We start from the raw sequence: 14,271 nt of genomic DNA on the forward strand, positions 1-14,271 counted from the left end.
TGATGTTTTGATTTTGCGTACAATACCAGTGTTAAATAGATTAAACAGAATTTATAATTTTCTAACGACACAAAACGGCAAAGAATTAAACTGAGATAACAAGCTAAAAATGGTCACAATTCTACAATTCTATTTTTTTAGAACATTTAAGTGCAAAAGTAAACATATGAAAGAAGCTTGATCAGCAGCGCTTTCGGTATGTTCTGCTCAGTGACGAGTAGTGTGGGGCGCTTTTTTTACTCGCACTTTTGGTCGTTCTTTTCAGGAGTTTCAGAAGATTCATCAAAGACAGTGCTCGTCACTTTCTCTTCGGCTTTTTTTCATATCGGAGGGAGACTTGAGTTTGGTAGATCTTGGTCTTTGCTTTGAAAAAATGATTTTTTTTGTGTTTGATGCAGTAGCTTCGACTTTACGTTTCATTGCGCCCCTTTTGCTCGCATCAGATTTATAAACATTATGAAATTGGAAAACATTGCGAAATCAAAGCAAGAACATTGATCGATGTATTTGAAAACATTACTAGATTTGAAAAATTAGCACTTTCAAACTGTTTCATTGAGAAAATCAATTAGATTTTAGATATCTGTGATATCATTATAAACTAAATACAAAATTTTACAACGATATAGATGTCCGTTAGAGGAAAGCCTTATTGACATGCTATATCTTGCTTGATTATTTTGTGGTTGCTCACAAATCATATCCAGTCTTACGCTCATTTCAATGCTGCTGTGAGTGTTACTAGAAAACATATGCTTTCATCCAAAAACACTTCTTCTTGGAGGCCCTTAGTATTGTGCTTAAAAGGTCCTGTCATTATAATCTTTACTTCACAACCTGTTAAGAGGAGAGTTGTTAAAAGTGGCCCTGAAGTCTCCTCAGTCATAAGGCTTCTGCGCCTATGAAATATGGTACACTGCTTGCTGGACGAAAACACGATATTTTTCGTGTAAATCGTCACATTTCTAATAGGATTGTAAATTGACAAATAACGTATAAATAAAGTATAGAGTTGTATGAGTCACGTGCTCCATTATCGGAGAAGCTTGTTATGGAAATTTTCACTGAGAAAAGAGAGAAGCCGATTTGTTCGTGAGAATTTAAGTTGGCCGCCTTCTTGAAGCAACGTTGTTAAGGCTCTTTCGCTTTCATAGGTACATACTGAGCCTATTTCGACAACACATTGCTTGAGAAATGCACAAGATTAAACATGCACCCATCAATATTCAATGCACCCATCTGGATATTAAATAACGCGTGCGCGTAAATTGTCAGATCTTGAGATGAAAGTTCCGTAGTTGTTGGATGGCAAACTGTTTCTTTTTCGTTACCCAGCTTCAAGTCATTTAAGCTAAAGTTGCCCATCCAGTGCCTGAGCTATCAAAGGTGTGTGTTTCATTATTCCATTACAGTCATCAAATGATTAATTATATTTGAAAAATGAGTTAGCTATATCTGAGATAAATTATGACGTTATTTTATCACGATAAAAAATAAAGTTTGAAGTTTGCTGTTTCAATGTTTGTGGTAAACGCTTTTTTTGCTTATAGATACCACAAAAAGCCTTTTCCTGTGAAATATTTTTGACCAAATAGATGATAGTAGTTAGCAAACAATCGACCCCCGTTTTGCTAAAGAAGTTCCCTTCAAGCAAATAGCGGGTTTGCTAGAAAATCCTTCGACTATTCTGTGACTGTCGCATAACAGCTTTTCAGATAACAAGGGCATTTCCAGGATCTAGAGCTACTCGCGGTTTAATGTGGTTGTGAATAACAATTGTAATACTTTAAGATCTTTTTAGCAGGTGGCGTTGCTCGACAGAAAAATGAAAAAATTTACCTCCAGTCAATGAGTGCTCGTCTTCAAGGATTCAATTTTTAAACAGTTTATCTTTTTCAAATGTTTTTTCCTTACCATTTAAAACATCATACGTTCATATCCTTTTTCGTAAAAAAGCCATTGCGCAAAATAACCAGGCAGACTGTAAAATAATATATTTACTTACAAAGCATGCGCAATATCCAAAAATAATGTTTATCGAATATAACGGCAACTATTTCCATGTTTTCTTGTAATAAGATAAAACTATTGTTTCGTGGATTAGCATTTGAGAAACAATTAAAAATAAAGAAAATTAGCAAGCAAAGAAGCTGCTGATCGCCGCACAGATCATCTTATTGTGAAATGTGTCATATGTGATAGCTCCCTTAGTAGGTAGCAATTCATTTTTGGCTTTACTCCAAATATTTGCATATTTCAAAGAAGAACCTTGATCTTAAAATAGAATTTCTTACAGTGAATTCTTTTCTAGCCAAGACTGTCTTTATAATAGGTGAACATGTGTGCTATGGATGCTTTAACTTCATGTTTGAGAAATGTCATTATTTACAATGGAAAAAGGAAAACCTTACACAATTTAAGTTCCCAATCCAAAGACAACCACGATTACAGTGCATCGGAAGCGATCCTTTCGATGCTGAAGCATCTTCCTATGAATCGTGCTATAATTTCTGTATAAAGTGACCGTGACCTTTCTAACTTTTCTTCATTCCAATGTGCTTTGTTTTGAACCGCAGACCTAGAGACTGGTCACTTTTAATTGCTAGAATCTGTCAACATCTATTGCAATTCTTCTATTTTACTGTTCAGTCTCTAGAAAGAGCATTTCAATTTTTCCGCCGGGAAAGTTTCTCACAGTCTATTTTAAATCTATTGAAAAGCTTCTATGATAATTTGACTAGTGTATTTTTAGGTCAATACCTTCAGAATACATATATTTTGATTATAGCTTCTTTAACGAAATAATTTTTCTCCTAAATGAATGGAAGAGACGTACATCTTTCTGGCTACTTCTCTGTCACCATTTCCTAGCTTTGGTAATAGAGTTTTAGTTCAGAACTTTTCCTTTAAGGGATACGGTCAGAACATTTTTGCTGTCATTCCGACTTGTTGAATGATCCTTTATTGAATTGAAATGTCATTTGTAGATTTGCTATTGATGTCGAAGTGAGACTGATCATTGGCGAATGACAGCAGTAACAAAAATATGGAGCTCAGCGTAAGTCCCAATCTTTTAAACTACACTTAGCCAAATAAGCTAGCATGGTATTTTAATCGACAGTTTTAGCTGTATGTTCTGAATACCTAACTTTTTTGACCACCCAGTTTCATTAGACTGTGCTGGTTATCTTACTACGAATACTGATTGCTTCAAATGCTTAATGCTAAAGGATATTTTTACAATCAATGTCAAGAAGATTTTAACTACATCAGTTGTTCTAATAGATCTCATCAATATTAGTTTTTTAATCTACGTAAAATTTCTTTGGCAAAAATGAAAAAAATTTATTTTCAGTTGTTATCTTGTTTGTAATCTGAACAGCTTTCAAGAAAAATAACTCTTGTTGTCTAGATTCTGATACACAATTTTGAGAGCTCTAATTTCAGTTTTGTACAAGGGAGCTTTGCACAGATAGCTTATTGCTTTGATGCCTTTCGTCAATTTGCTCATACTCAAGAAATTGTCAGTAGCAGCATCTAAAATGTTAATAGTGAACATAATAGCCTCCTAACCTTTTGACATATGGCAATAATTATGGTTTACTATTCTCTAAGCCTTTTCTCTAGTCGCAGCCTTTTTTCGGTAAAGATAAAAGAATCCATATGAGTTAATGGCGATTTCTGTTTCAAAGAAATGTTAGAGTCGGCATCTCTCCTTTAACGATGTTATTAATTAATCAAGATCACCAACTTATTCATCATCAAGTAGCTTTTGTTGTTTTGCATTGCGCTCAACTTTTTGCTGTAAAAGAAGAGATAGCCCAACGAGACAGAATTACATACAGCATGAAAGAATCTACACAAAACGGTCATGCAAAACTCTGTTAGTAATTTAAGGGCAGGTAGCATCAATGAAAAATACAGAAAGAGATTGCTAGTGCATTTGCTTTTTCCTTGTGCGTTTTGCAGTAGATTGAAAGAGATTCTCATCAGTGCGTTTTTATATGTCGTTACCTTATTTTATTTTCGGCTGCTGGTAGAAGAAGAAACACCTGTCCTATTTTTGCAGCAACTGGTCAGTGCGAGTAGACACTGTAATTTGCATTCTTTTGTAGTCTGGGACTCTTCCCATGGTAACAAACAATGGCCAACCTTGCATCTATCATCAAAAAATAAGTTCAAGCATGTCCTTCAAGTAGGCTTCACGTGACTATTGGGTTGCTTAATTGCGAAAATCAGTCAGGACGAGACGCCAGGAAAGCATTGTTTCATACAGACGTCGGTACATAACATGCTTGATGAGGACCAAGTTTAACTTGTATAGAAGTGTTCAAGACAAGTAGTTTGGCGAGCAGAAGTTTTTCTAAGGAAGGCAGCAATGCCGTACAAAGCAGAAACTTTGGTAGGATACGCTAAGTGAATCTTAGTATGCTCTTTGAGGAATTTCAGCAACTGGTTCGCGTTCTTTATAGGCTTAAAATTTTTTATCAAAATTTGTCTGTGGATATACAAGATTTTGCAAGATTGATTGAATGTGGTTTCAGTGAATTGAGTTTATAAGCTGATAATGAAATAGATATACACCGAATTGCCAGGTCCTTCAGCTGCCTTTGCTTTTAAACTGAATCTTATCGATAGAATTTGAGAGACGATTATCTGTTTACTCAGAACATATCGAGCGATTCTTGTTTACAAAGGAAAGCTGTTATAACAGGCGTGTTAGGGAATAACGAAGCTGTATCTTTCTTCAAGAAATCTGCATTGTCTGTTGGAAGAGGCGTAATTGCTGCAACATTAAAAAGTGCACGTTAGAGAACTAAACAATGATTATATTGTCATTTGCGACACAGATGTCTGTATAGCTGCATACGCGAATAGGATATTTCAACTGAAGTATTATGACACTCTCTTCTGGATGCGTGAAATTCATTCGACGACTTAAAAGTCGAACCTTTATTGCTGTTATTGTACGAGGGTTGACGATTTTTGAAAGCTATTGAAAATTTTTCAAAGTAATGCGGAAAACGACTTTCATAGCATAACCAATATGCACGAAGAAAGCATAAAATGCAATCATATTATCTCATGACAAATGCTTAGCAGATACAAGATGTATAGTACAAGCGATCTAGTTACTATGAAACGACGCAAATCTTCCATTGGATGCCTGTGGAAGTTTAGTGAACAGTTTTTAATCCACGTAATTTGCCCGGATAACTCCAGTTTAACATTGATTCATAGCATCAAGGAGTCTTGCTGTAATGTTTTGACAAGTGCTTGCGCACGTTTAGGTATCGCAGAGACAGATATATTTGGATTGGCTTTGTACAGATATAATGAATATCACTTTCTTGGCGGAAACAAGTGCTTGAATAACATTTTCCCAAAGTGGGCCACTGTAACAGGGGAGAGCCTTTCTGGTAGCGATAAGTGTCATGCTGTTGCAGACACGTTGATTAAAACATGTAAGATGTATTTAAGAATTAAACACATTGTATCAACACTCGATATTCTCAGCCCCAACACTATTAGATTCCTTTACGAGCAGCTTCGATGGGACTTGATCAAAATGCACAACCTTCTTGGTTTCGAGGATTACAATGACGAATGTATCAAGCTTGCTTTTTACGCGATGCTAATAGATCCTTGTGATGGGAAACTGTTGAGTCAAGATGGCATAATTTCCTATTACTTGCCTCAAAAAGTCATCAAAGCAAATACAATGGATAGTATCATTTCAGACATTTGCAGTATTTCAAGAAATCTACCAATTATGACACTCTTTGAAGCACAGATTTCTTTTATCAAGTTGGCTTTAAAGTTGCCAGTTGTTGGTACACATATCTTTTACGGAGATATAGCTGACAGTAACATTGTGCCAGTTACAAATTGTTTAATAAGCGTTGGCCCTAATGGTATTCGGATTTTCTTTGATGAAAATGGCAATGTTAGGCAATTTGTAAAATGGGACGTACAAGAGATTGACGAAATATCGTTTAGCAAGAATGTTGTAACCATCCTTGGTGACGACGACGATAATGAAGAAACTAACCTGCAGCTTTATAATAAATCTAAAGCAAAGCGTTTCGCAAAATTTTGCAAAGAAATTCAGCGCTTCGATGAGACGACCTTTGTCGATGCTGTGCTTGTTTCTGCAAATTGGAATCGGAAAATTGAAAACAGCAATGGCAATAATAGCAGTGTCATTGTTAAAACACCGAAACGTAAGATTTCCATGGTTGACAGAAAATCATCTCGATTGCAATATCCCTTGAATGACAAGCGACTGAGCGAAAGACGACCAAGTGACCAATTTTGCGGTATGAGGAGGGACAGCCACTTTTCGTAGCGTTGTTGTATTTTGTGTGATTATAATTAAAGACATCTCCTGGAGTTTTTATGACAATAGTCTTAGTTACTTAGCTACTTGCATAGAATCAAGATAGCTTTTTGAAATTTCGACATGTTTTGTCAGAAGTCGATCTCAGCGATGGGTTTTTAATATTCTACAAACAATACCTCTTAATAGCAGAGGGCATCTTGGCAAAGATAGGAATAGTCTAATCTGAAAATTTGCTCTTGATTGTGGGCCTTAAACAAGAGACCGGAAAAATAACGATTTAGAAAAGAAGCATTCTGACTTAAAAAAATGCTTGTTCTGGTGAAAGATTCTTGAGCGAAATGGGGGCTCTCTCCCTGAATGATGACGCTAATATTTGATAGGACCTACTAGTTTGTGTACTAGATTTGTTATTTTCTGAAACGTTTGTGAGGTTTTGGCGCTGTGAAAAAAATTTTTCTCTTAGCTTTCATACACAAGAGTAAGGTCATTTCTTTTTAATTGCCGGGGTAAAGTGGGGGTAAAGTGTTTCAAAAGAACATAAAATGGACCATTCTTACACCAGGCTTTCAGCAACGTATATCCTACTTATACAGTGAATTTCCTGCAAGAAGAACTAAGAATCTAAAAATAAACAAGAATTGTGTCCATGATAAGGCACCTTGTGTTTAATAGCCTTATTCTGCTTGTCAGATAATAACATTCCAATTTAAAAGGTCATGGTCCCCTGAACTATCTAGTGTTACCGGAAGCCCTTTTTCAAGGCATCAACAACAAAAATCATTATCAAAAGTTTGACTCTAGTAGCATGCATCATTAAAACAAGGATACGTAAATCTCACTTAACACTGGAACGTATGATATCTTGTGCTTACGTACTTATACAAATTTTGTCAACTGACAGAAATGTTTATACTCCTTTTGATGTTTTGATTTTATTATCATGCCAATATGCATGTTTTCAAGGAGAGGTTCGAAAAACAAATGGTTATGCAAGATCAGCAACGTGTATAGAAAACGTATGAACTGCTTGCAGATCATTGAGAATTCTAAAAACACAAAAGTATATTTGGAAAAGCGCTAACATGCATGAAGCAGGTGACTGATGGGTAGGAGGAGTTCTGAAGCCAAGCTAATCCGCCAAAGTATTGATTTTACTGCTTCTAACAATATGCGCAATCGCAGATAAGCTTTTCAAAGCTCTTTAAAATACTTTTTTTAGATGAGAGTTTGAATCTACAGGGCCGGTGAAACAGGGGGGCAGGGCCGGGGGGTAATGGCCCCTCCGCTTTTCTGCAGAGCAAAATAATTTTTTTTTCTGCAGAGCAAAAGGCAAAGTGGAAAAAAATATAATCTATCATTCTGTAGGTAACTTTGCTTAGTAATATCTTAAATGTAAATATAGATTAAGCTTGGTAACTATTTATTTACCAAAGAAGAAATAGAAAAAATTGAAAAAGGGAATTTTGTCAAAAAAATTGGTCGTTATCCAAGTTGTACAACGAGTAAATACTTGGCTAAGAAAAAAGAGCGAGAAACCTAATTCAGAATAACAGTACCTTCACCAAATGATGGATTCTTGTTTTTTTATGGCCTAAACTTTGCTCCCAAGGTCTATTTGTTGACGGAAAATTTCTCAAAAACGTCACAAAAGAGAGAAATCAGCTGTTGAAGGAAAAGTTACTGCTGGAAATTTTTTTTTGGAATATGATGAATAAAGAATCGGCAGACCATCGAGAAAGCTTCACATTGATTGTATCAATAACCCTTTCCTACTAAGAAAGGTAATTATAGAGGTAATTATATATAAGAAAATCTAGAGGTAATTATAAGTTCTATCAAAACTCGTTTTGACCAGTTTGAAAATTTCAAATCCAGAGTCTTTTTGTTGCATAATCTTTCATTTTTAGTTGACAGTGCTTCTGTTGATACTTCAATGTTAATGTTTTTGTTAAAGCTTGACTCATTTATTTTTCTCCTCCATTTCATTTTGGCTCCTTTTTATTCTAAAACAGCTTGATTATGAGCTACAATTGAAAGGTTATTCTAAAAATTTGCAAGACCTTTCCTATTACATGTCAACATTACAATAGACGAAATTATGCGACACATTGATAAAAAAAGCTTGACAATATTTCCTCGGGTTTTCTTTCAGTCAAAATCCATTTTAAATACAGTTTCTGGCCATCCCTTAGATAACATATTTCTTAAGCTTTTCTTGCCGCCATCCGGGGGCGGCCTTTCCAAAAATCTTCCAATACCTGGCGGCCTTTCCAAAAATCTTTCAACACCTTGATTTTTCGCCCCCCCACTTTCAAATACGTTTCGCTGGCTCTGATCTAGTAGTATTTAAGCAGTGACCTAGTAGTAGTATTTCTACTGATTTTCCTTGTTATTGATGTTCCCCTTTGCTCTTACTGCAGAGTAGCGATCCATATGCCCTTGTCTATAGATACCAGCTAAATACACCCCATATTTACTTTTTGCTAGGATAAGAGTCTTGTTAGAGCTAGAGCTTTGATCTATCATCTAGAGTTGCAGATTCTCTTTTTTCTCCAAGTGGGATAGCATCTTCTTAAGCTCTATGGAAGCCTTTCTGCAAAAGTATTTGTATGTCTCTTCAACATACTGCTTTTGCCATTTGCGAAGTTTTAATCTTTCTTAATGCTCGATTCCTTCAAATTCTACTGACCATTCTCTTACAAATTCAGCTTTTCGATCAAATTTTTTAAGAAGCTTTTAGGTAGTGTTTGCAGCATAAATTTATCCAAAATTGATGCATGATAGGAAATTTGAAATAATTATTGTTAGCAAAAGTCGAATGATCCGCTTTAAAGTTAGAAAGCTAAAAGAACAATTTTATGAGAATTAGAGTGTTTGGCGGCACTACTATGCAACTGTCGAGATGCTACACGATTAACTATATACGGTGGTATTATAAAAAAATTCTGAGATAAAACATAAGTATGACTGCAAACTCAAATTAAGTTACACTACAAAATCCTACTCAAGAAAGCAGTTCTGGGCAACTGCTTGGACAGAAAAAGAAGACTGATAGAAAAAATGTCAGGCAGAAGCTGAAAGAAAGTCTGATTTGGTGTACTGGGCACAAAGCATGGGGAACAGGCCTTTTGGATAAGTTCCAGATTTCAAATTTGGAAAAATCACACCAAATATTTTGAGATATCTAGAGGGCATGAAACTTGTATCTGTCTACCTGGAACTATCTTGTGCCGTGCGCTTATAGCATAATTTTAATTAAGATAGATTAAGATGCGATGGAGTTCATCTTATGAATTTTATTAAATAAGAGTAATAAAGAGTGAAATGATTTTCCAGTGTAATAATTTAGTTCAAGTACCAAATGGCAATATGGCTTTCAAGTAAAGTCGGTTTATGTAACTATATACCTCTACCGAACTGTATTGCTAAAGCATTGATATTGGTGAAAATCATGCAATCGTGCATCCATCCAGTTAAAATCTGGAAGTATTTGACCCTCTCAACTTGCTTCTGTTTTGCCTTGCTACCGATGTTCCTCCTTCTTCCATGGCACAAAGTGAAAATATATTTGCTCTTGTCTAGAATTTGAGAACCAGAATCGTTTGAAATGAAATTTGAGCTAACAACAAGGCACTTTGAAGGTAGTTAATTCTGCTGCATTCTTGGGGATGGAACTATGCTAATAATACAATTTGAGTAAGTCCCTCACTTAAACTACTCTCTATCAAGATATAAGGTTTTAACAGAAGCAGTCAGCTGATTACAGCCATTAAACTCTGAATGTTATTAAATTTTTAAATTACATTTATAATCTTTTCACCATTTTTATTTCTTTCCAATTTCTGGATCACAAGTCTTGTTCATTTATGTCTATCTAAAAATGGGTCTTTAAGTATTATTCCTGGTCTATAAGCTGGGCGGTTGAAGCGAAGTATATTCTGCAAACGGAAACAAGTTGCAAATTTGTATGTTTGCAAAGCCAAAATATTAAATAAAATGACACAAAATGACCTATTTAGATCCACCATCGGGGTATCTATACTTCCTAGCTTTAAGTTTTCTATCTATATTTGCTTATTTCAAGTCATTTTTAATATTTGTACCACCAAACATTGTTTGTTGTTATTTATGTAGTTTGTGGCTGTTTTTGTTTTTTGTTGCTAATGCTGTCTTTTTTACTGCTTTTGTTGTTGTTAGTTTTGTCGATTAGTGTTAGATAAATTACAGATTGTGGCCTCTAGCATTCCTTCTGAAACCATGTGTAACATTAAAGGACTATATGGTACTGTACTGCTGATATGTATGATGCTGATGTTTGTTATGTGGATTCATTAAAAGCAATCGCCAGAACCATAAAAATCCCTGACCAGGCATTAATTTAAGGAATTTTCATCACTGCCCAAAACAGCGTAAAAAGCAGATTTCGGGGCCAAATAGGGTGTGGCTAAGGGTGTGGCTAAGTTTTGACTGGACCTCTTTTGGACGGACCAAAAACTTTTTAAATTGTTTTAAGGGACATTTTCAGTGTAATTTGGCCTAACTACAGCTACCACTGATTATGTATAAATCTTACCAAAACATATCAAACCTGGCGAAAAGAAAACAGAGTAGCAAACCTGATAACAGGGAATTTTTTCTTCATTTCCACCCTATGGAGTCAATATAGTATTTCTTTGCGATTAGGGATATTGAGTGGAATGCAATTACTGTGTTTGTAAGTTATTGATTGATCCTTAAAAGGCAAATCAACTGTTTCTAGCTGTTTTTTTTCATAAAATGCTGTTTTTAGAGAATTGATCTCTAATCATGCTACATATTTCAATTTTCTTAGAATTGTCCAAAACACAGTCTTACTGTATATTACATATTTTTTATGTAATCTGAGGTTTGTCTATATAATACAAATCTATAACTGCCACTAATCTTTCAAAACTACGCCTGGCTAGCTTTATAGATACCCACACCAAAAAAACTTCTTATCCAAATATAAAAAGATAGAAATTGTATTCACTCCAATTATTGTGGTGTATTGTGTTTCATACAAAAGAAGAGAAGCAGGCCGCCATTTTATGGTGGTAGTGGCATTGATTCTTTTTGGCCATGCAATACAGAAAGCCCAGGTTGTTGGAGGTCGTAGGATTTTCTGAAAGAAGAAGCTTCCCTGCGGGCGTAGCGAGCAGAAAATTTTGTGACCACGCCCTTTAAATTAGCTTAAAATATATTTCAGAATATTTCTAGCAGTTATTTTCTTGCAATTATTTAAAACATTTTGTTTTTTTCAAGGCATGCTTTTATTACATTTGATTAATTCCAGTCTTGAAATTTACATAACTACTTTATAAGACCCCACAGACCTCGGCTTATTCCTTGGAATCTTAGCAATAACAGGATTTATTGCACTATTCTTTTTATCTATTTCTTTTCCGGTATTCTTTTTATTTTCTTAAAAAACACTTTTTGCATTATGAAGTGCGTTTGTAATTAACTGTATACTATTTTTAAACTGTATATTATTAAAGCTGATTTTAGTTGAGTTTTACACGTAGGTTGATTCTATTATCTAATTTGACTATCGATTATAGTTTGTATTCATTTGTCTTTGTTCTAAAAACATCCAAATCAGTAGCATTTGGAGTATTTCAAATGAAAAGTGAAGTCACTGCACATTTTTCAATTCATCACTGCACATTTTCGATTAATCACTGCACATTTTCGATTCATCACTGCACATTTTCGATTCATCACTGCACATTTTCGAATCATCACTGCACAAATTGGTCATCACTGCACCTTAAGTTAATCCTTGTCCCTGACTCTCCTCTGAAAGTGAAATTTCATTCCAAGCAATCTTTTAGTGGTACAAAAATTTAAAATGGCTTTGAAAAAGCAAACATATGAGTATACTGAAGCTTTTCGTCTGACACTCTCCGGAGTATAAAATGCCAGACCATAGACCGAAAACTCTACGCTAGGAAATATATATACCCAGTTGTGGATCGAAATAGGCCAATCAGAAACGCAAGCACATGCTGTTGAGGTTGCCCAATCAGTGCCGCTTGCCTATTGAAGATGTTACCAATGGAGTCCTAAGGTGAAAACGAACTCCCTCTGTTTACACAAAGCGGTTTTTCGTGTTTAAAAAAATAGATTACAAAACTGCTAGATGGAACGACGGTCGGGCTTTGCAAATAATCCGTTTTTGGAACAGTCATGTTTTGACCTATGCCCTGACGTTTTAAATTCTGAAGAGTGTCAGACGAAAAGCTTAAGTATACTCAAATGTTTGCTTTTTTCAAAGCCATTTTTAAAATGAGATAAGTTAAGTGAAATACAAAGGATAAACTTTTAGAGCAGTTTTCTCAACGCAGAGAGAATTTACTAATTTTCTAGCTTTATTTTGGCTCTTCTAAAGGAAGGTGATTCGCAGGGAAGGATTTAAGCGACAATGATTAAGGGGAGGGGGTGTTAGACACTCATTGGATTTTGGTGCCACACCCTTCAGGTCACTGGTAAATGATGGAAGCGTCTATCTGTAGAATTCGGTTTTTAACTATGAGAGGTGAAGAGGATAGGAAGAAAAATAACGTAAAATCTTTGTTACTTTGCTACTTATCACTACCAAAAAATGATTTTTACTGAATGAAAGCAAAATTTACCGAAAGACACAGAAATATAATATATGAGGGTGTCGCACACCCTACACCCCCCGCTAAATCCGTCCCTGATGATTCATCAGGAGCAAAAAGATATTTTATGGCGTTTGTTTCATGTTTTTTTCAAATTCAGCTCCATTAAGCGTAGAATTCGTCCACTGCTTTAGAAGCACCTAATGAATGTCGAATTCAAATAATAAGGAGCCAGCGAATTTAAGGACTTAGACACAACTTAAGATGTTGCTTTAAATATAAGCTGCTTGACTGTTTTGCATCCAAGAATTTGGACCAGAGGCGTTCCGGGTGTATCAATGGCGGAAATCTAGGCTTTCAATGGGAAGGGGGGGGGGGGGGTTGGGTCAGGCCTACGACTTTTCAGCAAGATATTATCTTGGAACATACCTAACTTATCACAGCACATTTTGATAAAAAAGTGGGTTTTTGGACGTGACCCTTAAGAAATCTTTACCGACCACGCCCTTTTATTCAATAGCTAGAAGAAAGATCCATTAATGATTTTTGATATCAAGATCGATATCTCATCTAAGGCAATTGGATTTACAAGAGGTTGACCGCTTACATTATTGACAAGTCGTTCATGATAACAAAGAATTGTAACTTCTTGTAACTAAATAAAATAACTGTACATTAAACTTTGAAGTTCACTTTCTAGGGGTTATTCTAACGTGGTTTTGTGACCGTTTTGTGGTGTTGTAAGTTTGACTTGTGATGTTGTGATTTTAATTTTGTGGTGTTGCAAAAAAGTCGATCCTCTGGAAAAGTTTATCGCAAAATATAAGAAATAGTTTGTCAAAACAATAAGAATTTCCACCCAAAAATACGTAACACAACAGAAGAGTTATAGTAAATAGTCAGTCAGTCCTGAATCTTAAATCATTTTTACTTTTGATCTTGACTCTTCATTTTTCAGTGTAGTTCGTTTAAGATCAACACTCTTCTGCATACGTGTACACCCCTCTAAGCCAATGCTGCTTTTCCCTTTCTCTCTTAGTTTTTACCTTCTATCAAAGAAGAAGAGTGACATTTCGACAAGCGCTTGCGAGGTTTACTTAATACATTGACTAGCCAGGATTTTTTCCTGCCAAAAGAGTCCAATTTTTAGCTGAAAATAGTTTTTCTGACAGAGGCTTGCCCATCAAAGATACTTTTTCCAGAAAAGATCAGATTTGTCATTGAAATTAAATTGTTGTCCACTCTATTGCTTTCTTCACTTATAGCTCAAATTTGGAATTAAAGCTCTTATTCCAGGAGAAG

At 35.3% G+C, this 14,271-nt stretch overlaps 2 protein-coding genes across 3 annotated transcripts in view; one reads left to right on the top strand and one right to left on the bottom strand.

Annotated features, from left to right (window-relative positions):
- Positions 1–2,430, bottom strand: part of LOC135693507 (actin-related protein 5) — a 39,237-nt gene extending 36,807 nt beyond the window's left edge. Inside the window, exon 1 of the mRNA XM_065212019.2 lies at positions 2,412–2,430. The gene's annotated coding sequence lies outside the window, so the exon portion shown is untranslated. The remainder of the gene's footprint in view (positions 1–2,411) is intronic.
- LOC135693934 (FERM domain-containing protein 6) lies at positions 1,102–11,351 on the top strand. Of its 2 annotated transcripts, XM_065212523.2 has the most exons (3): positions 1,102–1,386; positions 2,988–3,058; positions 4,116–11,351. In XM_065212523.2, the coding sequence occupies exon 3, from the start codon at positions 5,093–5,095 to the stop codon at positions 6,347–6,349; it is 1,257 nt and encodes a 418-aa protein (XP_065068595.2). In that variant the 5' UTR covers positions 1,102–1,386; positions 2,988–3,058; positions 4,116–5,092; the 3' UTR covers positions 6,350–11,351. The 2 variants fall into 2 exon arrangements, with proteins under 2 accessions (XP_065068595.2, XP_088967754.1); XM_089111628.1 differs by lacking the exon at positions 1,102–1,386 and having other exon boundaries at positions 2,557–3,058.
- The last annotated feature ends 2,920 nt before the right edge of the window (positions 11,352–14,271 follow it).

This window comes from Rhopilema esculentum, chromosome 11 (assembly GCF_057945365.1).
Source record: "Rhopilema esculentum isolate cy_ngs chromosome 11, ASM5794536v1, whole genome shotgun sequence".
NCBI lineage: Eukaryota > Metazoa > Cnidaria > Scyphozoa > Rhizostomeae > Rhizostomatidae > Rhopilema > Rhopilema esculentum.

Excerpts from the sequence above, each read along its gene's own strand:
- LOC135693934 (XM_065212523.2), top strand. The coding sequence starts at position 5,093 with ATGCTTAGCAGATACAAGATGTATAGTACAAGCGATCTAGTTACTATG.